Consider the following 23032-nt stretch of genomic DNA (forward strand, 5'->3'; position numbering starts at 1 on the left):
TCTTTGCTGTTGGACGACACGGACGGCCGACTACTTGGACCGATGCCCGAGTTATTTTATGACCTTGGGTTAGGGGGCAAACAAAAGGAGTGCCCCGAAAAAGAAAAGGAAGGTTCGGAGGGAATCGGTGGAGAAAACTTGAAGAAATCTCGCACCATTTGGCACGAAATCCACCAAGCAAGTTCGATGGCCATAAACTAGGCTAGTTCCACTCAGGAAACCGCTCCAGAAATGCGCCCAGGGGGCGGCTGTCCACACCACGGCAGCCTCTCCGGTCTCCCCCCGTCAGGTCGTCTCGGCTCGTCCTGGTCGGCCCCATTAAACCCCTTCCCTTCTCTTCTCCTCCCTCGTCGGCTCGCGCGTTGCTTTCAAACAGACGGAAGAAGGATAGCCCAAACCGCAGCTTTGGAATCCACTCCGGTCCAGTCATCCACCACCATCGCCCGCCTCGTTCTCATCGGCAGCCCGGCCGTCGGTGGCAGAACGGAGCCTCCCAATTTAAGGCTTCAAGCTCCAATCCGGGGGGATTCAAACAGTGCAATTCTGCTAAGCTTCGGCCGCTGGTGAGTTTTGAGCTTGATTTTCTTGGGATATGGGGGAGGGCGTGAAGGCGCTGCTGGCGAAGCCGATCAAGCTGGCGGACCAGGTGGCCAAGCAGTCGGGCTCCGGCCAGTGCCTCCGGCCCGAGTGCAAGGAGCTGCGCGCGCGGGCGGAGAAGCTCGCGGAGGTGCTGCGGCAGGCGGCGCGGGCCGACCTCTACGAGCGCCCCGCCGAGCGCATCGTCGCCGGCACCCTGCAGGCGCTGGCCAAGGCCGGCGGCATGTCGGCCAGGTGCTTCGAGAGCCACTCCCGCCTCCGCCGCTTCCTCACCTTCAACCCCGTCTCCGGCTTCCCGCGCACCCTCGCGCTGCTCGACACCGCCGTCGAGGACGTCGCCTGGCTCATCCGCATCTCCTCCCCGCGCGCCGACGCCGACGCCAACGGCAACGGCGCCCACGACGACGACGACGACCTGCGCGGCCTCCCCAACATCGCGCAGAACGAGCCCATACTCTTCCTCATCTGGGACCACATCGCGCGCCTCCACACCGGCAGCCTCGCCGTGCGGGCCGACTCCGCCTCCACCCTCGCCTCCCTCGCCCGGGACAACCCCCACTTCTCCAAGCTCATCGTCGAGGAGGACGGCATCGCGCCCCTCGTCAAGCTGCTCAAAGAAGGGACCGACGACGGCCAGGAGGCGGCCGCCACGGCGCTCGGGTTCCTTGGGCGCGACGAGGGGAGCGTGGAGAAGCTTCTCCATGCCGGGGTCTGCTCCGTCTACTCCGCCGCGTTGAAGGAGCCGCCGATGCGCGTGCAGGCCGCGGCCGCCGAGGCCATCGCGTCGCTGGCGCACCAGAGCCCGAGATGCCAGGACTTGTTCGCGCAGAACAACGCCGTCCGGCACCTCGTCGGCCACCTCGCCGCCGGAACCATCCAAGAGCACAGCAGGTACTCTGTCGGAGGAAGCAGCACCCGGCACGCTGCACCTCCTCCGCCGGAGCACATGAGGTCGCTTCACTCTGTCGTGCTCGCCAGCACACCCAGCATGCTCCCAGGAATCTCTGGTCACTCCGCCAACGAACCGTCGAGCTCGTCGGAAGGCTCGAACGGACGCAACAACCAGATGCACTCCGCTGCAGCCGGCAGGACAACGACGAGCCGGGTCACGGCTCCACCACCCAGTAGGCCCCAGCTGAGCTCGAACGGCTCGAACGGCCGTGGACCGCGCGAGACCGAGGACCCGGCCACCAAGGCGCACATGAAGGCCATGGCGGCGAAGGCCCTCTGGAAGCTTGCCCGCGGCCACCCGGGAGTCTGCAAGAGCATAACAGAGTCCCGCGCGCTCCTCTGCTTCGCCAGGCTGCTCGAGAAGGGCGACGACGGCGCAGGCACGCACCTGCAGTACTACTCCGCCATGGCGATCATGGAGATCACCCGCGTCGCCGAGCACAAGCTCGCGCTACGGCAGTCGGCATTCAAGCCCAGCTCGCCGCCGGCCAAGGCCGTGGCGGAGCAGCTGCTCTGCATTGTGCGCAGGGGGGAGTACGACGACCCGCTGCTGCTCCCGTGCATCACCTCGCTGGGCTGCCTGTCGCGCACCTTCACGGCGAGCGAGACGCGCGTGATCGGCCCGCTGGTGCGGCTGCTCGACGACCGCGAGCCCCCGGTGGCCAAGGAGGCCATCGTGGCGCTCACCAAGTTCGCGTGCACGGAGAACCACCTGCACGTGAACCACTGCAGGGCCATCGTGGACGAGGGCGGGGCGCGGCACCTGGTCCAGCTCGTGTACCTCGGGGACGAGCTGCAGATCGAGGCGCTCATACTGCTCTGCTACATCGCGCTGCATGTGCCGGAGAGCGAGGAGGTGGCGCAGGCCGGGGTGCTCGCCGTGCTCCTGTGGGCGTCGAAGCAGCCGCAGTTGGTGCAGGACCTGCGCGTCGAGCGACTGCTGCCGGACGCCAAGGCCCGGTTAGATCTCTTCCAGTCCAGGGGGTCGATCATCTAGATCTAGGTGACACTGTGATGATGATTCTTCCTGCACTGAAGTATATTTGCCTAGATTTATGTCGGCCATTCTTTGCTGATTCCAGATTCCAGATTCAATTGCTTTGCTTTGGTAGAGTGTACATAGCATATGCTTCTGTTTGCCTTGAAGGGCATGTACATGCAGTGTAGACTTGTTCTTGTGGCATTTATGCTGACCATTATATGAACGAAACTGCAAATTGGACAAGGGAGTACCTGTTCAAATGGAATACTATCTTCATTTTTTTTGAAATTCAAATCAAATGGAATAATATCAGGTCAATTAGTTCGGTACGATACTTTGTTTATTCACAGTTTACTGGTACAAGCTTTCAACCATGACTCGAAATAGACTTGACTTTGGTGTTGTCCACTCTGACTCTGGTGAGATGGCTAGTTTGGCTAAGACTAGTCACATTGGGGAGTAACTTAGAGCACTAACATGCCTATGTTATTAGTCTATGTTACTATCTTTATAGTGGGAAGTAATATATGTGGTGTCATGCATCACATCATTTACTAGGTTGTAGACCCATCTTGTCTTGATATATGTGAGGTTACAGTAACAGGTTATGTTACTACACCCTTTCTTTCTTCATTAATTACTTGTCACATTATTGTCTAAATATGTGTGATGTTACCACTTACTCTCGCCGTGAATAGTCTAATGAGTATTTCCAAGGTATTTACTCGGCGGTCCCGTCACTTGACACTTCTCTGGTTCTTGATCTTTTGGAAGCTAGGGTGGCCGAGGCAGATAATGAATGACTTTGTGCTTTCTTTTTTTTTAGTGAGGAAACCGCGAATGCTTTATTTTAGATTGGTCCGTTAAAGGCTCTGAGCCGGGCGGTTTTCCTGCTAGATTTTTTCAGCATAGCTTAGTACTCCTTTTCTTTTTATTTTTTATTTTTGTGAGAAGCAGCTGGAGAATTTTTTTTCCTAAATGGTAAATTTCAACAAGGGGACCATATTTATCCATTTTTATTTCTTTTTGTGGCTGATGGTCTATCTTCAATTCTCAAGCATAGTGTTCTTGCTGGTAATATGACTCCTATCGAGGTGAGTAGAAGAGCTTGCTTGGGATGAATTGTTGCAACCGAGAAATAAAAGTGGTGCTCGTTTCTATGACTTTCGTCTTTTCAATCAAGCATTGGTAGCTCGACAGGCTTTGCGGTTAATTTCTAAACCAGATAGCGTCTATGCACAAGTACTCAAGGCCAGGTACTACCCTGAAGGGAAGCTTGAGGACACAATCTCTACCGGAAATGCCTCGTCATCATTGCAGGAAATTAGCTACGGGCTTTATTGAAAAGGGCTTTGGTATGGGGAGTTTGGAACAACGGAAGCACCCGAGTTTGGCGTCATAATTCGATCCCCGCCCCCTCCTCCTATAAGCCTGCTATACTACAGGCAAAGATGTCACATTTGGTTCATGTCTGAGTTTCTAAATGAAAATGGGTCATGGAACTATGGGTTGCTATAGGAGTATTCCTTGCCAGCCAATGTTTCTGATATTATGAAAATTCGTGCTTCACCCCGGTTAGAGGACGACACACTTTCTTAGGGTCCTGACAAGTATGGGATTTTTACTATTAAAAGTGCTTACCAATTGACTTTTGAAGATGCTCATAGAGGCGCCGCAATAGGGTCAAGCACTAGGTCAGATGGCCGCCGATCGTGCTGGCACTTGATTTGGTCGTGTGACATACCTCATTCATTTCGAAACTTCTCTTGGAAGGTAGCTGATGGCTCTATATTTTATGCATTTTTAGAGCTCATATGTTGTATGTTCTCTTCATATATTATGTCCCACTAAATGAAATATATGTCCATTATGCATGATTAACGATTTTTGAACTTATCATTGTGAGCATTGTGAAGGAAATATGCCTAGAGGCAATAATAAAGTTGTTATTTTATATTTCCTTATTTCATGATAAAGGTTTATTATTTATGCTAGAATTGTATTGATCGGAAACTTAAATACATGTGTGAATACATAAACAAATATTGTGTCCCTAGTAAGCCTATACTAGAATAGCTCGTTGATCAAATATGGTTAAGGTTTCCTAACCATAGACATGAGTTGTCATTTGATAACGGGATCACATCATTAGAAGAATGATGTGATGGACAAGACCCATCCGTTAGCTTAGCATATTGATCGTTCAGTTTATTGCTATTGATTTCTTAATGTCAAATACATATTCCTTCGACTACGAGATTATGAAACTCCCGAATACCTAAGGAATACCTTGTGTGCTATCAAACGTCACAACGTAACTAGGTGATCATAAAGATGCTCTACGGGTATCTTCGAAGGTGTTTGTTGGGTTGGCATAGATCGAGATTAGGATTTGTCACTCAGAGTATCGGAGAGGTATCTCTGGGCCCTCTCGGTAATAATCATCATAAGCTTGCAAGCAAATGACTAAGGAGTTGGTCATGAGGTGATGTATTGCGGAACGAGTAAAGAGACTTGTCGGTAACGAGATTGAACTAGGTATGAAGATACCGACGATCGAATCTCGGGCAAGTAACATACCGATGTACAAAGGGAATTACGTATGTTGTCATAACAGTTCGACCGGTAAAGATCTTCGTAGAATATGTAGGAGCCAATATGGGCATCCAGGTTCCGCTATTGGTTATTGACCGGATAGGTGTATCGGTCATGTTTACATAGTTCTCGAACCCGTAAGGTCCGCACGCTTAACGTTCGACGACGATATTGTATTATATGAGTTATGTGATTTGGTGACCGAATGTTGTTCGGAGTCCCGGATGAGATCACGGACATGACGAGGAGTCTCGAAATGTTCAAGAGGTAAATATTGATATATAGGACGATGGTATTCGGACACCAGAAGTGTTCGGAGAAAACCGGATAATCATCAGAGTACCAGAGGGGGTAACATTCACCCCTGGGAGTATATTGGGCCTATTGGGCCACAAGAGGGGAGCACACCAGCCCACAAGGGGCTGGCGTGCCCCCCATGGCAGTTGGCCAAGTGGGGAAGGAAAGGGGGAGGATTCGGCTTCCCCTTCCTTCTCTCTTCCCCCTTTCCTTTCTTCTCCGGCAATTAACGAAAGCGGGGGGCGCCACTTAGGGAAGGACCTCAAGTAGGATTCGGCCTACTTGGGGCGCCCTCTTGGCTGCTCCCTCCCCTCTCCCACCTATATATATGTGAGGGCGCCCCTAGCACATACCAGACAATTGCCTAGCCGTGTGCGGCGCCCCCCTCCACCGTTTACACCCTCGGTCATATTTTCATAGTGCTTTGGAGAAGCCCTGCGGAGATCACTTCACTATAACCATCACCACGCCGCCGTGCTATCGGAACTCATCTACTACCTCGCCGTCTTGCTGGATCAAGAAGGCGGTGGAAGTCACTGAGCTGAACGTGTGTAGAACATGGAGGTGCCGTGCGTTCGGTACTAGATCGGTTGGAGCACGAAGAGAGTTCGACTACATCAACCGCGTTGTGAAACACTTCCGCTTACGATCTACGAGGGTACGTAGACACACTCCCCCCTCGTTGCTATGCATCTCTATGGATAGATCTTGCGTGTGCATAGATTTTTTTTGTTTTCCATGCAACATTTCCCAGTAGTGGCATCATGAGCCAGGTCTATGCGTAAATGATATGCACGAGTAGAACACAAAGAGTTGTCGGCGGTGATAGTCATACTGCTTACCACCAACGTCTTATTTTGATTCCGCGGTATTGTGGGATGAAGCGGAAGTTATGGAGCTGCTAGAAGGAGGGCGCGAGAGGGCCGGCCGGGGGCCTTTTTGCCCACGGCCGGGCAAGAGGGAAGGGATTTCCTTCTTAATTCTTGCTTGATTAGATTGATACATCCCCTCCCCTTATATAGAGAGGTTTACTTGACTCCCCAACAAGGCTTACTTGACCCCTAAGCAAGCGACCCTTATCTCTAATTAACCCTAAGACTAACGGGCTATACCACCAGCCCAGGCCCATTAGGCCCATTATGTACTCTAACACTACACCCCACCTGGACATGCAACTTGTCCTCGAGGTGCAACCTAACCAACTTATAACCATGACTCGACGCAACACAAACCTAACACCTAAAAACAAGCCTTTTACATCTCGGCTTGTGTTATTACTCTCAACCTGAAATGGACTGGGACGCTTTATTTTGGACCCCTGAACATAAAGTGGACACCATCCGCATGTCGGACATGCACGCGTACAGCCACCTGGATCCCATGGACACCATCTGGACAAAAGGAGTGCATGTGTACGACCACCTGGAAGTGGTCGCAAAAGTGACCAGCAGAGGCGCCCTCGCGGCGGCCGACGGCGGAATGCAGTGGTGCTACGCGGTGTGCTCCTATTGGTGACACCATGCCTTCTCCCCGCCGGGCGGCTATTGGTCTGCACCACACAGAGAAGAGTGGAGGGCTTCCGATGAAGAATGGAGAGGAGGGGTGCGCCTCCCAACCGCCGATGTCACAGACTTTGAGGTCGCTGTCCGTGGGGAAAACAACATGCCCGCCGCCTGTGGGGAAAACCACATGCCCAAGATCCTCGACACAGCGGATGAGATCGAGGTCCTTTACGCAGCGATGCACACTTGGGAGGAGCGGCAGCTGCAGACCACGCATCTCCCACACACGCCGACGCGCTAGGAGGCCGCGCGCAGCAGCCTGTAGCCTCACCGCTAAATCTGAGAATGGGTGGGTAACCAAACCAAACCTGAACTGAACCCATGTGATGATGTTTTGGAAACTGAACCAAACTAACCCCACGTAATTGGCATTGGCACCCAGCCCAAACTAAACCACATGACAAATTCCCCAAAACCAAACTAACCCATTCTAGAAACTATGGTTTTAGCCTATGGTTCTATATCAGTTCCCCACCCATACATGTACAACTCAATATATGTACGATCCTGCACTTCACTTCTAAAACATAGCACTAACTTAATAACATATACAGACATTGCACTTGACAGCTTACATATTCTGCACTACCAACACTTAAATTGATGAACAATTGACAACTTCATAACATGAACACTTGACAGCTTCATAACATGTACAAAACACAGATTCTGAAGCACAAATATTACACTTGATAGCTTACACATTCTGCACTACCAGCACTTGAAGTACATAGCTAATAACAAACGGAGCTGAATTAAGGCTGATAATGGATTCCAAGCCGGGATTGCGTTACGCCATCTGCCAAAGATGGATGTCACTAAGTTCTCAAAGAGGTAGTAGTCAGCTTGTACCTTGATCTGAAAAGACACAACTTTTAGAACTATGAGTCTGGATCACTAGTTGCTCATGCCATGCTCCAGCTTCTCCCAGGTTTGAGAACATCTCAAGTTTATGTAATTTTTGGCAACATATTACATATGGCTGCTTTACACTATGTAAAGTAGGTGCATATGACAGAGTGAATAACCTGGAATATACAATAGCATGGATGTGATTCTTTAGCCTTTTCTAGTAAAATAAAGAACGGATACCAAAGAGGTGCCACTAACTTGTGCAACATCACAAAAAGGTAGACTTATAAACATAACAATTTTCTTGTCCCGTTACAAAATGGCAACTTGTGTCTAGCATTTTATCGATGATCAGGATTTTCTAAAGAGCCAACTTGGCCACCAACTTTGAAACTTCACTAGCCATTGCATATATATATATATGGATGATCAGGATTATATTTTTACCTTTCATTGGTTCAAAACTTTTAGCTGCGTCCTTACTGTCCATCTCCTGCAAATGAAACAAAATATTAATTTAAAGGCATATCAACACTTCTATACTACTTCTATACTGTAGGTTTTATATATCCCATTCTACACAAGTAGTAGAACCAAAATGTAAGCAGTTAACTCACCCTCCTTTGGTTTGAACAACCAATCTTTAGCACAAACAAGCACTTCTAGCATATCAGGGTTCAAAGAGCTTCTCTTGTCACCGAGTATCCTCTTACCACAACTGAAGGTTGATTCAGATGCCACTGTGCTCAAAGGAATTGCAAGAAAGTCACGGGCCATAGATGCCAATATAGGAAACTTTTCGCCATGCCTCTTCCACCAACCCAAGACATCAAAGTCGTCACCGACCTTCTCGGATGCTTCTTCCAAGTATGCATCAAGCTCGGATTTGTGTACACATGATCTCTGACGAGACTTATGCTGGGCAAACTCTTCTTCCAACTTCCTTTTCCCTGCAACAGGTGATCCAATAATGGTATTGCCTTGACTAGAAGGTCTCGAGTGTGCAGTGCTTGTCGCTGCAAGTAGCTCATATTCCTTGACATACTTTCTCACCCATTCTAAAGCAATCTCCACTTGTTTTGTAATTTGCTCCCCGTCGGTAGACAACCTGCAATAGAAGAAATCCAAGTAATCTTCTTTCCTCCTTGGATCCAGGAATGTAGCAATGACAAGTGCATGGTTAAACTCAATGCCCTTGCTTTTTCTACGACGGTTAGGATCTGCATTGTCCTTCTCCTCGGGATCCCAATATTTATCAAGCTTCGTTTGCATCACTGCCGCAAATTCCTCCAACACATCAGAGGTCTGCCAACCCGGATCTTTCAATGCATGGCGAATAGAAAGCACAACTGGCAGAAACTTATGTGAAGTTGGCTTCCTATGAGCCGAAACAATCAAAGTAAGCTCTTCAAAAGCTTTTAGAAACTCACAAATAGCTTTTGCCTTCTCCCATTCCTCCTCACTTGGAGAATCTATCATCTTTCTGTTGGCATAACTAGTGAGAACAGATTTGTACGTCAATGCTTCTACAAGCATTTTCCAGGTTGAGTTCCATCTGGTTGGTGTATCAACAGAGATGCCTTTCTTTGCACGTAGACCCATCCCACTTGCAATTGTATTGAAATCTTGAAGTCTTGAAGGAGAAGAGTCAATATACTTCATCAGCTCACGTATCATGTCAATAGCTTCATGGATTATTTTCATTCCATCCTGAACCAAGATATTAAGAATGTGCGCACAACACCTGATATGCAAATGTTGACCTTCAAGGAGCATCTCATGTTTGTGATATTTTATTAACTCCTCACATGCATTAGTATTATTGCTGGCATTATCTAGTGTCAAAGTGAATAATTTGCCTCTTATGCCCCATTATGTTAAGCAACGAACTATTTCTTCCTCTATGGCATAGCCTGTGTGGGGATACTTCACTTCTGCGAAACTTATGGTCTTCTTCTTGTAGTTGAATTCTGCATTGATATAATGGGCGGTGATGCACATGTAGCCCAAGTCCTGTGATGATGTCCACATGTCAGATGTTAAGCAAATGCGAGAATCCAAATTTTGTAGCTCTACTTCAATATCTTTCTTCATTCCCTTATACATCTTCACTGCATCATCACGAATTGTGTGATGACCCTTGATTTGAAACGCTGGCTGCATTGAGTCAATCCATGGCTGGAGGTGGGGATCTTCAAACTTAAGAAAGGGGATCTCAGCATGGACGCAATACTTCACCATGAGTTCACGACAAACTTTTTCATCAAACACAAACAGACCTTCGGATGTTTTTTTTTCATGGTCAACAAAAACCTCTTCCTGCAAGCATCCGGAATTGATTGGCAAGCCTCTGCAATATGGGTCCTCAAACTGCTTGTCCCAAACTTGGTGTGAAGTTGCACTCCATAGTATTTGCACATAGCCTTAAGATCACCCTCTACGAGAACCAGATCTGCTTCATAATGCTCCCATGCCTTGGACCTTCTAGCATGTGGTACTTGACTCGTATCCTCATCCATGGAATCAGCACTCTCCGAACCCTCTAATGTAGACATGCCTCAAATTACTAGTGAGTAATTACTACAGTGACTGATCGATCGGTCGAGTGGTCTGGGTTGGTGTGTTTTTCCCGTCCTTGGTGCGTGGCCTGTGAATGTAGATGCAAGGTGCGAGCAGGTTAATACTAGTACTAGTAGCAATAAAAGTCACTATTCCTAACAAAGAAATTTGTAATTGTGAACTCAGCTTTACCATCTAACGATTAAATTGCATATCTTACAGTCTTGCTAATATTTCTTACTGAGTAAATTCCATTACAGAATACTCTGTGCTACTCTGTTCTAGTCTTAGTACAGATACATACACTCCATGCAATGAGAAACTTGAGCAAGGGAAATAGTCGAACCAAAACATAATTCCTGCTCTAGAGATTGACCAATATCGCTACAAAGTTTCTCAAAAAGAATATCGGGAAACTAAAACATTGGACACTGTACTCGCATGAGCGAGAGAATTCCATCACTTCTACATATTGCAACGAGTGTCAAATAGAAGGATGATTCAGTATAGATATGGGATCTAAACTGAGAAGCAACTAGCGCCAAATACTTGAACAAATGAAAGCCGGATTCAGAAGAGTAGTACAATCTAATCTGGGAAGCAACGAGTGTCAAATATTTGAAGTTGTCCCGTTAGAGACCCTGCAGATGTCTTAAAGCGCCACATATTTTGGTCCTATTGTCCCTGTATTTGAATGCAATTTTGTTCCTACTGAGAATTTTGGTGCTAATACAAACTCCTGTAATCCTAAGCTGCAACTTAAAAATGCTACTTTTATCATCAAAGCTCTTCACAAGGAAGAACAAACTGCATCTCATACACTTGCTGCCGTGTCCATCAAAATTGCATTCAAATAAATTTGCAAACTATTGTAATGGACAGATGCAAACTGAAACTGAACCTGAACCGAACATGTACAGAGAACAAATTGAAGTGGTTCGTGCATTGTTGCTGTAGACGAGGAGGGGACGGGCACCTAAACTGTTGTTGCAGACCTGTTTGCTGCCGTTGTTGCTGCAGATGAGGAGGGGACGGGCACCTTGCCACCGGAGCACCTTGGAGGAGCAAGTGGAGGACCAGGACCTTGCCGCAGGAGGAGCAGAACCTGGTCAAAAGAGAAGAAACAGGCTGGTCAGAGAGACACACACAGAGAGAGAGAAAGAGAGTGAGAGAGAGAGAGAGCTACCTGCCGGCGGAGGGAAGGTGGCGCGGCGGAGACGGCCCAGCGACCTCAACCCTAGCGGGCGGTGAGGGGCAGCGGCACTGATGGGCGGGCCAGCTCTGGGTAGCTCATGCTGTGACGAGGAGGGGACGACGCCGGAGGGTGACGGCAAGGCGGCGGCGCGAGGAAGGGGCGGCGAGGGGGAAGAGACAGGGGCGGGCGGGCGGCGGCACGGGGGAAAAGACAGGGGGCGGCGCGTGGGTTGGGTTGAGGAGTAGTCGAAGGCAACGAACCAATACAACGAACCGGGTTGTACCCACAGTTTGTAGCCCATAATACATCAGACAGTTTCAGCCCATAACCAGCTAACCCAAACTGGTTTCCCTCCAAACCCAAACCAAACCGAACTTAAGAAAGCTTCAGCCCAATAAAACCTAAACCAATCAAGCCCATAATAAAAAACCAAACCGTTTAAACCAGTTTTTCTAAAACCACTCCCAGATTTACTCACCGCTGCCAGTTACGTTGTGACATTTGATAGCACACAAGGTGTTCCTCCGGTATTCGGGAGTTGCATAATCTCATAGTCAGAGGAACATGTATAAGTCATGAAGAAAGCAATAGCAATACAACTAAACGATCATTATGCTAAGCTAACGAATGGGTCTTGTCCATCACATCATTCTCTAATGATGTGATCCCGTTCATCAAATGACAACACATGTCTATGGCCAAGAAACTTAACCATCTTTGATTAACGAGCTAGTCTAGTAGAGGGGACATTCTGTTTGTCTATGTATTCACACATGTACTTAGTTTCCGGTTAATACAATTCTAGCATGAATAATAAACATTTATCATGATATAAGGAAATATAAATAACAACTTTATTATTGCCTCTAGGGCATATTTCCTTCAGTCTCCCACTTGCACTAGAGTCGTCAATAATCTAGATTACATAGTAATGATTCTAACACCCATGGAGTCTTGGTGTTGATCATGTTTTGCTCATTAGAGAGGCTTAGTCAACGGGTCTGCAACATTCAGATCTGTATGTATTTTGCAAATCTCTATGTCTCCCTCCTTGACTTGATCGCGGATGGAATTGAAGCGTCTCTTGATGTGTGTGGTTCTCTTATGAAATCTGGATTCCTTTGCCAAGGCAATTGCTCCAGTATTGTCACAAAAGATTTTCATTGGACCCGATGCACTAGGTATTACACCTAGATCGGATATAAACTCCTTCATGTAGACTTCTTCATTTGTTACTTCCGAAGCAACTATGTACTCCGCTTCACACGTAGACCCTGCCATGATGCTCTGATTGGAACTGCACCAACTGACAGCTCCACCATTCAATATAAATACATATCCGGTTTGTGACTTAGAGTTATCCAGATCAGTGTCAAAGCTTGCATCGACGTAACCATTTACGACGAGCTCTTTGTCACCTCTATAAACGAGAAACATATCCTTAATCCTTTTCACGTATTTCAGGATGTTCTTAACCATTGTCGAGTGATCCACTCCTGGATTACTTTGGTACCTCCCTGCTAAACTTATAGCAAGGCACACATCAGGTCTGGTACACAACATTGCATACATGACAAGACCTATGGCTGGGGCATATGGAATGACTTTCGTTTTCTCTCTATCTTCTGTAGTGGTCGGGCATTGAGTCTGACTCAACTTCACACCTTGTAACACAGGCAATAACCCTTTCTTTGACTGATCCATTTTGAACTTCTTCAAAACTTTATGAAGGTATGTGCTTTGTGAAAGTCCAATTAAGCGTCTTGATCTATCTCTATAAATCTTGATCCCAATATATAAGCAGCTTCACCGAGGTCTTTCATTGAAAAATTCTTATTCAAGTATCCTTTTATGCTATCCAGAAATTCTGTATTATTTCCAATCAATAATATGTCATCCACATATAATATTAGAAATGCTACAAAGCTCCCACTCACTTTCTTGAAAATAGAGGCTTCTCCAAAAGTCTATATAAGACCATATGCTTTGATTACACTATCAAAGTGTATATTCCAACTCCGAGAGGCTTGCACCAGTCCATAAATGGATCGCTGGAGCTTGCACACTTTTTTAGCACCTTTTGGATCAACAAAACCTTCTGGTTGCATCATATACAACTCTTCTTTAAGAGATCCATTAAGGAATGCAGTTTTTACATCCATTTGCCAAATCACATAATCATAAAATGCGAGAATTGCTAACATGATTCAAAGAGACTTAAGCATCGCTACGGGTGAGAAGGTCTCATCGTAGCGAACTCCTTGAACTTGTTGAAAACCTTTTGCAACAAGTCGAGCATTGTAGACAGTAACATTACCGTCAACGTCAGTCTTCTTCTTGAAGATCCATTTATTCTCTATTGCTTGTCGATCATCAAGCAAGTCAACCAAAGTCCACACTTTGTTCTCATACATGGATCCCATCTCAGATTTCATGGCATCAAGCCATTTCGCGGACTGGGCTCATCATCGCTTCCTCATAGTTCGTAGGTTCGTCATGGTCAAGTAACATGACCTCCAGAACAGGATTACTATACCACTCTGGTGCGGATCATACTCTGGTTGACCTACAAGGTTCGTTAGTAACTTGATCAGAAGTTTCATGATCATCATCATTAGCTTCCTCACTATTTGGTATAGGAATCACTGGAACTAATTTCTATGATGAACTACTTTCCAATTCGGGAGAAGGTATAATTACCTCATCAAGTTCTACTTTCCTCCCACTCACTTCTTTCGAGAGGAACACCTTCTCTAGAAAGGATCAATTCTTAGCAATGATTATCTTGCTTGCGGATCTGTGATAGAAGGTGTACCCAACAGTCTCCTTTGGGTATCCAATGAAGACACATTTCTCCGATTTGGGTTCGAGCTTATCAGGTTGAAGCTTTTTCACATAAGCATCACAACCCCAAACTTTAAGAAACGACAACTTAGGTTTCTTGCTAAACCACAGTTCATATGGTGTCGTCTCAACGGATTTAGATGGTGCCCTATTTAACGTGAATGCAGCCGTCTCTAAAGCATAACCCCAAAATGATAGTGGTAAATCAGTAAGAGACATCATAGATTGCACCATATCTAATAAAGTATGGTTACGACATCCGGACACACCATTACGTTGTGGCGTTCCAGGTGGCGTGAGTTGCAAAACTATTCCACATTGTTTCAAATGAACACCAAACTCATAACTCAAATATTCACCTCCACGATCAGTTCGTAGAAACTTTATTTTCTTGTTACGATGATTTTCCACTTCACTCTAAAATTCTTTGAACTTTTCAAATGTTTCAGACTTATGTTTCATTAAGTAGATATACCCATATCTGCTCAGATCATCTGTGAAGGTCAGAAAATAACGATACCCGCCACGAGCCTCAACACTCATCGGACCGCATACATCAATATGTATTATTTCCAATAAGTCAGTTGCTCGCTCCATTGTTCCGGAGAACGGAGTCTTTGTCATCTTGCCATGAGGCATGGTTCACAAGCATCAAGTGATTCATAATCGAGTGATTCCAATAGTCCATCAGCATGGAGTTTCTTCATGCGCTTTACACCAATATGACCTAAACGGCAGTGCCACAAATAAGTTGCACTATCATTATTAACCTTGCATCTTTTGGCTTCATATTATGTATATGCGTATCACTACAATCGAGATTCAACAAAATAGACCACTCATCAAGGGTGCATGACCATAAAAGATATTACTCATATAAATAGAACAACCATTATTTCTCTGATTTAAATGAATAATCGGCTCGCATCAAACAAGATCCAGATATAATGTTCATGCTCAACGCTGGCATCAAATAACAATTATTTAGGTCTAAAACTAATCCCAATGGTAGATGTAGAGGTAGCGTGCCGACGGTGATCAAATCGACTTTGAAACCATTTCCCACGCACATCGTCACCTCGTCCTTAGACAATCTTCGTTTAATCCGTAGCCCCTGTTTCGATTTGCAAATATGAGCAACAAAACCAGTATCAAATATCCATGTGCTACTACGAGCATTAGTAAGATACACATCAATAACATGTATGTCAGATGTACCTTTCACTTTTCCATCGTTCTTATCCGCCAAATACTTGGGGCAGTTCCACTTCTAGTGACCAGTCCCTTTGCAGTAGAAGCACTCAGTCTCAGGCTGAGGTCCAGATTTGGGCTTGTTCCCTTGAGCAGCAACTAGCTTGTTGTTCTTCTTGAAGTTCCCCTTCTTCCCTTTGCCCTTTTTCTTGAAACTAGTGGTCTTGTTAACCATCAACACTTGATGCTCCTTCTTGATTTCTACCTCCACAACCATTAGCATCGCGAAGAGCTCGGGAATTGTCTTTTCCATCCCTGGCATATGATAGTTCACCATGAAGCCTTTATAGCTTGGTGGTAGTGATTGAATAACTCTGTCAATGACACTATCATCAGGAAGATTAACTCCTAGCTGAGTCAAGTGGTTATGGTACCCAGATATTATGAGTATGTGTTCACTGACAGAACTATTATCCTCCATTTTGCAGCTATAGAACTTGTTGGAGACTTCATATCTCTCAACTCGGGCATTGCTTGAAATATTAACTTCAACTCCTGGAACATCCCATATGCTCCATGACGTTCAAAACATCTTTGGAGTCCTGATTCTAAGCCGTAAAGCATGGCACACTAAACTATCGAGTAGTCATCAGCTTTGCTCTGCCAGACGTTCATAACATCCGGAGTTTCTCCTGGAGCGGGCTTTGCACCTAGCGGTGCTTCCAGGATGTAATTCTTCTATACAGCAATGAGGATAATCCTCAAGTTACGGACCCAGTCCGTGTAGTTGCTACCATCATCTTTCAACTTAGCTTACTCTAGGAACGCATTAAAATTCAAGGGAACGGTAGTACGGGCCATTGATCTACAACAACATAGATATGCAAAAACTATCAGGTACTAAGTTCATGATAAATTAAAGTTCAATTAATCATATTACTAAAGAAATCCCACTTAGATAGACATCACTCTAGTTCTAAATGATCACGTGATCCATATCAACTAAACCATGTCTGATTAACACATGAGATGGAGTAGTTTTCAATGGTGAACATCTCTATGTTGATCATATCTACTATATGATTCACGTTCGACCTTTTGGTCTTAGTGTTCCGAGGCCATATCTGCATATGCTAGGCTCGTCAAGTTTAACCCGAGTATTCTGCATGTGCAAAACTGGCTTGCACTCGTTGTATGTGAATGTAGAGCTTATCATACCCGATCATCACGTGGTGTGTCGGCACAACGAACTGTAGCAACGGTGCATACTCAGGGAGAACACCTGTACCTTGAAATCGAGCGAGGGATCATCTTATAATGCTACCACCTACTAAGCAAAATAAGATGCATAAAGGATAAACATCACATGTAATCAAAATATGTGACATGATATGGCCATCATCATCTTGTGCCTTTGATCTCCATCTCCAAAGCACCGTCATGATCTCCATCGTCACCGGCTTGACACCTTGATCTCCATCGTAGCATCGTTGTCGTCTCGCCAACTATTGCTTCTATGACTATCGCTACTACATAGTGATAAAGTAAAGCAATTACATGGCGATTGCATTTCATACAATAAAGCGACAACCATAAGGCTCCTGCCAGTTGCCGATAACTTCTACAAAACATGATCATCGCATACAACAATTTATATCTCATCACGTCTTGACCATATCACATCACAGCATGCCCTGCAAAAACAAGTTAGACATCCTCTACTTTGTTGTTGCAAGTTTCACGTGGCTGCTACGGGCTTCTAGCAAGAACCGTTCGTACCTATGCATCAAAACCACAATGATTTTTCGTCAAGTGTGTTGTTTTAACCTTCAACAAGGACTGACCATAGTCAAACTCGATTCAACTAAAGTTGGAGAAACAGACACCCGCGAGCCACCTGTGTGCGAAGCACGTCAGTAGAACTAGTCTCATGAATGCGGTCATGTAATGTCGGTCCGGGCCGCTTCATCCAACAATACCGCCGAATCGAAGTAAGACGTTGGTGGTAAGCAGTATGACTATTATCACCCACAACTCTTTGTGTTCTACTCATGCATATAACATCTACGCATAGACCTGGCTCGGATGCCACCATTGGGGAACGTAGCAATTTTAAAAAATTCCTACGATCGCGCAAGATCTAACTAGGAGATTCATAACAATGAGAGGGGAGAGTGTGTCCACATACCCTCATAGACCGAAAGCGGAAGCGTTTAGTAACGCGGTTGATATAGTTGAACGTCATCACGATCCAACCGATCCAAGTATCGAACGTACGGCACCTTCGTGTTCAACACACGTTCAGCACGATGACGTCCCTCGAGCTCTTGATCTAGTTGAGGACGAGGGAGAGTTCCGTTAGCACTACGATGATATGACCGAGGTGTTGAACTGTGGAGGGGGGCACCGCACACGGTTAAGAGACTGTCTGTTGTGCTATTGGGGTGCCCCCTAGCCAAGTATATAAAGGAGGGAGGAAGAGAGGAGGCCGTTCAGAGGAGCGCGCCAAGGGGGGGGGGAGTCCTACTTGGACTCCTAGTCGAAGTAGGATTCGCACCCCCTTTCCTTTCTTCCACCGGAGGGAAAGGAAGGAGGGGAGAAGGAGAAGGAAGGAGAGGGCCGCACCCCCATCCCTTGTCCAATTCGATTTGGGCAGGGGGAGGCGCGCGCCACCTCGTGGCCCTTCTTCCCTCTCTCCACTAAAGCCCACTAAGGCCCATTAACTTTCGGGGGGGTCTGGTAACCTCCAGGTACTCCGGAAAAATGCTCGAACTACTCGGAACCATTCCGATGTCCAAATGCAACCTTCCAATATATGAATCTTTACCTCTCGACCATTTAGAGACTCTTCGTCACGTCCGTGATCTCATCTAGGACTCGTAACAAACTTTGGTCATCAAATCACATAACTCATAACACAAATCGTCATCGAACGTTAAGCGTGCGGACCCTACGGGTTCGAGAGCTATGTAGACATGACCGAGACACCTCTTCGGTCAATGACCAATAGCGGAACCTGGATGCTCATATTGGCTCCTACATATTCTACGAATGTAACACCCACGATGCGGCTATATCTCTCACGTGTCGAGGCACGACTTAGAGGCATAACCGCATGGTGGTTTAGTCGCAAGTGGGGTAATCTTCACACAATCCCATGTACTGAATAAGAAAGGGATAAAGAGTTGGCTTACAATTGCCACTTCACACAAATAACAAGTTAAACATACATCATCCAGAGTACAATCAAGGTCCGACTACGGTACCAAAATAAAAGAAGAATGCTAGATCCCGATCATCCCAACTGGGCACCACTACTGATCAACCGGAAAAGACACATAACAATGACCAAGATCTTCATCGAGCTCCCACTTGAGCTCGGTTGCGTCACCAGCACTGGTATCATCAGCACCTACAACTGTTTGGAAGTACCCGTGAGTCACGAGGACTCAGCAATCTCACACCCGCGTGATCAAGACTATTTAAGCTTATGGGTAGGATATGGTAATGAGGTGGAGCTGCAACAAGCACTAAGCAATTATGGTGGCTAACATACGCAAATAAGAGAGAGAAGAGAAGCAATGCAACGATCATGAATCTAGAAGTGATCAAGAAGTGATCCTAAAGCTACTTACGCACAACCATAACACAAGAACCGTGTTCACTTCCCGGACTCCGGCGAAAAGAGACCATCACGGCAAGTGTCAAGTTATCTACAACCGGACATTAACAAATTCCCATCTGCCACATAACCGCGGGCACGACTCTTGAAAGTTTAAACCCTGTAGGGGTGTCCCAACTTAGCCCATCACAAGCTCTCACGGTCAACGAAGGATATTCCTTCTCTCAGGAAGACCCGATCAGTCTTGGAATCCCGGTTACAAGACATTTCGACAATGGTAAAACAAGACCAGCAAAGCCGCCCGATGTGCCGACAATCCTGATAGGATTCACACATATCTCGTTCTCAGGGCACATCAGATGGGCAAGACGTCGGGTTGCCATAGACCCTAGTTTCCCAGGGGGCACCGGACATCGCCCAGTTCGGACCAACACTTAGAGAAGCACTGGCCCGGGGGGTTAAAATAAAGATGACCCTCGGGTTAATTACTCCCAAGGGAAAGGTATAGGTTGTTAGGCAAATGTAAAACCAAGGTTGGGCCTTGCTGGAGGAGTTTTATTCAAAGCGAACTGTCAAGGGGTTCCCATAACACCCAACCGCGTAAGGAACACAAAATCAAGGAACATAACACCAGTATGACGGAAACTAGGGCGGCAAGAGTGGAACAAAACACCAGGCATAAGGCCGAGCCTTCCACCCTTTACCAAGTATATAGATGCATTAATTAAATAAGAGATATTGTGATATCCCAACATATCCATGTTCCAACATGGAACAAGCTTCAACTTCACCTGCAACTAACAACGCTATAAGAGGGGCTGAGCAAAAGCGATAACTTAGCCAAACAACAGTTTGCTAGGAAGGAGGGTTAGGGGCTTGACATGGCAATATGGGAGGCATGATACAACAAGTGGTAGGTAGCGCGACATAGCGATAGAACGAACAACTAGCAAGAAAAGATAGAAGTGATTTCGATGGTATGATCATCTTGCCTGAAATCCCGCAAGGAAGAAGAACGAGTCCATTAAGAAGACAAACAGACGTAGTCGAACGAATCCTCACAAACGCGACGTTACCAGAACTACGGAGAAGAAGTAACACCGGAAAGGAGCAAACAACATGGTAAAACAACAAGCATAAACATGACATAATGCACAATCAAGTATGATGCATGTCCAGTTTAAATATGCATGGCATGGCAAAGTGCACAAACAACACTACAAGTTAAGTGGAGCTCAATTTGCAAAGAGTTGCATATTGACGAAACACTACATTCGATTATTTAGTTCACTCCTGTTATGTACCCAACAATATTAAAGGTTGTTAAACATCACAAGAGGGTGAAGCATAACAAAACTATACTATCTAAGCAATTTAAATGGGGCCGGATATAACAAACAACAAATCCGGAAAATCCCCATGTGCATATTTTGAATTTGGTACTTTTCTGCCCTAAACCATATTTTAGAGATGTTAAACATGCAAAGCAAGTACACCATGTTAAACTAGGCATTTTTGTACCCCATTTACATATAAAGTTTATTTAAAACCGAGCTACAGTTAAATAGTTACGAAATAAAACATTTTATCATGGCATATAAGCAAATTTAACAAACAACAAGTTTAAACATTTTAAACATGCATGAAAGTTGGAAATTAATCTACACAAAATTGTAAGCACTTTACATATATAATGTTTTTACATGTGATGCATGGTTGGTGAGTTAGGATATGCATGAAGCTTAGGGGGTTTCCTGCAAAACAGTTAAATCCTGGAATAATTGCTAAAATCATAGAGCCGAAAAATATGACATGGGCCGAATCTGGTGGAACTGGGCTGCTCACATCGGGCTCTAGGGAGCTGGCAGATCTGGGCCTCGGCCCGATTTGGTGGAGAGGGAGGCCGACAGGGGCACGCTGGGCCGAAGCCAGGCTAGCTGGGCCGGATCTACGACAGGCGAGGCCAGCCCATGCGAGCGAAGCAGGGGAGGCCGATGCGGTCAACGGGTGCGGGCGAGGCGCTCATTTACCTCGCGTACAGAGACGAGCAGGCGAGGCAGAAGCAGGGTGCGACGGCGACATCGAGGACTTGGCGCACGGCAGGGACGCAGGGGCTTGAGGCGCGGCTGGCTCCCAGGATGCAGGGCACGGCGGCAGGACTGTACCATGTGAAGCCGGGGAGGTCCAGGGCATAGGGATCCGGCGCGGGGTCCTGAAGGCATCAGTAGAGCAGGCGTCGGCAGGAGGAGCTTTGCTCCTGCGAGCTGGTTGCTATGCGTGGGATTTGGTGGGGGTTCGATATGGTTCGGCGTGGTTGGTCTCGGTGGTTTTGGGATCGGGGAGAACACGAGGAAGATGACGATTGGGTGGAGATGGATCCCGAGGTGGGAGATGAGTGCGGCGGCGGCGGCAGGGACAAATCCCTAGAATTTAGGGTTGGTTTGTTTAAATAGGTAGGGGATAGAGTTAGGGGTATTTGGTCCGTCCGATCATACTCGGGCGGTCGAGAATAAATTGGTTAGGGAGTCCAATTATCAAAACGGAGATGGTTTATAGATGTTTGGGGATGATCCGGACCCATCGGTGACGACTGAGTGGGTCGGGTTCGGGGAAGTTTCGGACACGCGCGAGGGGTCAATGCATTGCGCAAAGAGGGGTTAGGCGAACGAGGTCAAGTGTGTGGTTGGACTGAGAAGAGAGGGGGGAATGCAACTTGGCAACCATTTCCGGAGACCGGAATCGTTCGATGGTAGACCGGCTATAATGCCGCTATAGTTATTCGTTGTGGCGTCAAACGGACTCCGAATGTGATGAAATTTGGCAGGCGGTCTATTGACAACATAACAACACTGCATGCCAACTTTCATCCCATTTCGAGAACATTTCCCCACCACTAATAAAATAATATTTCGGAGGTGCCACGGGTGCATGCAAGTGTGTATGGCTCAGAACAGACAAGGGAAGGAACGGGGAGACCCGGACGGATGCAAGTTTTAAAAATATGATCATGCAATGCACATGATGACATGGCAAGATGCAACACGCAAGCAAATGACAAGGCAACAACAACGAATAACTGGAAGACACCTGGCGCGACGGTCTCGGGGCGTTACAACGAAGATCTTTATCGGTCAAACCGCATACCAACATACGTCATTCCCTTTGTCATCGGTATGTTACTTGCCCGAGATTCAATCGTTGGTATTATCATACCTAGTTCAATCTCATTACCGGCAAGTCTCTTTACTCATTTTGTAATGCATCATCCCGTAACTAACTCATTAGTCACATTGCTTGCAAGGCTTATAGTGATGTGCATTACCGAGAGGGCCCATCGATACCTCTCCGATACATAGAGTGACAAATCCTAATCTCGATCTATGCCAACTCAACAAACACCATCGGAGACACCTGTAGAGCATCTTTATAATCACCCAGTTACATTGTGACGTTTGATAGCACACAAGGTGTTCCTCCGGTATTCGGGAGTTGCATAATCTCATAGGTATAGGAACATGTATAAGTCATGAAGAAAGCAATAGCAATAAAAGTAAACGATCATTATGCTAAGCTAACAGATGGATCTTGTCCATCACATCATTCTCTAATGATGTGATCCCGTTCATCAAATGACAACACATGTCTATGGTCAGGAAACTTAACCATCTTTGATTAATGAGCTAGTCTAGTAGAGGCAAACTAGGGACATTCTGTTTGTCTATGTATTCACACATGTACTATGTTTCCGGTTAATACAATTATAGCATGAATAATAAACATTTATC

At 46.4% G+C, this 23032-nt stretch overlaps 1 protein-coding gene across 1 annotated transcript; it reads left to right on the forward strand.

Moving 5' to 3' along the window:
* Positions 1-559: 559 nt before the first annotated feature.
* On the forward strand, positions 560-2829 carry LOC123085181 (uncharacterized; the record flags this gene model as incomplete). Its single annotated transcript, XM_044506786.1, is given in 1 exon segment — positions 560-2829. A coding segment is annotated over 1 exon segment (1953 nt). The 3' UTR covers positions 2546-2829.
* Positions 2830-23032: the final 20203 nt, after the last annotated feature.

The sequence above is a fragment of the Triticum aestivum genome, chromosome 4A, assembly GCF_018294505.1.
Source record: "Triticum aestivum cultivar Chinese Spring chromosome 4A, IWGSC CS RefSeq v2.1, whole genome shotgun sequence".
In the NCBI taxonomy this organism is placed as follows: Eukaryota; Viridiplantae; Streptophyta; class Magnoliopsida; order Poales; family Poaceae; genus Triticum; species Triticum aestivum.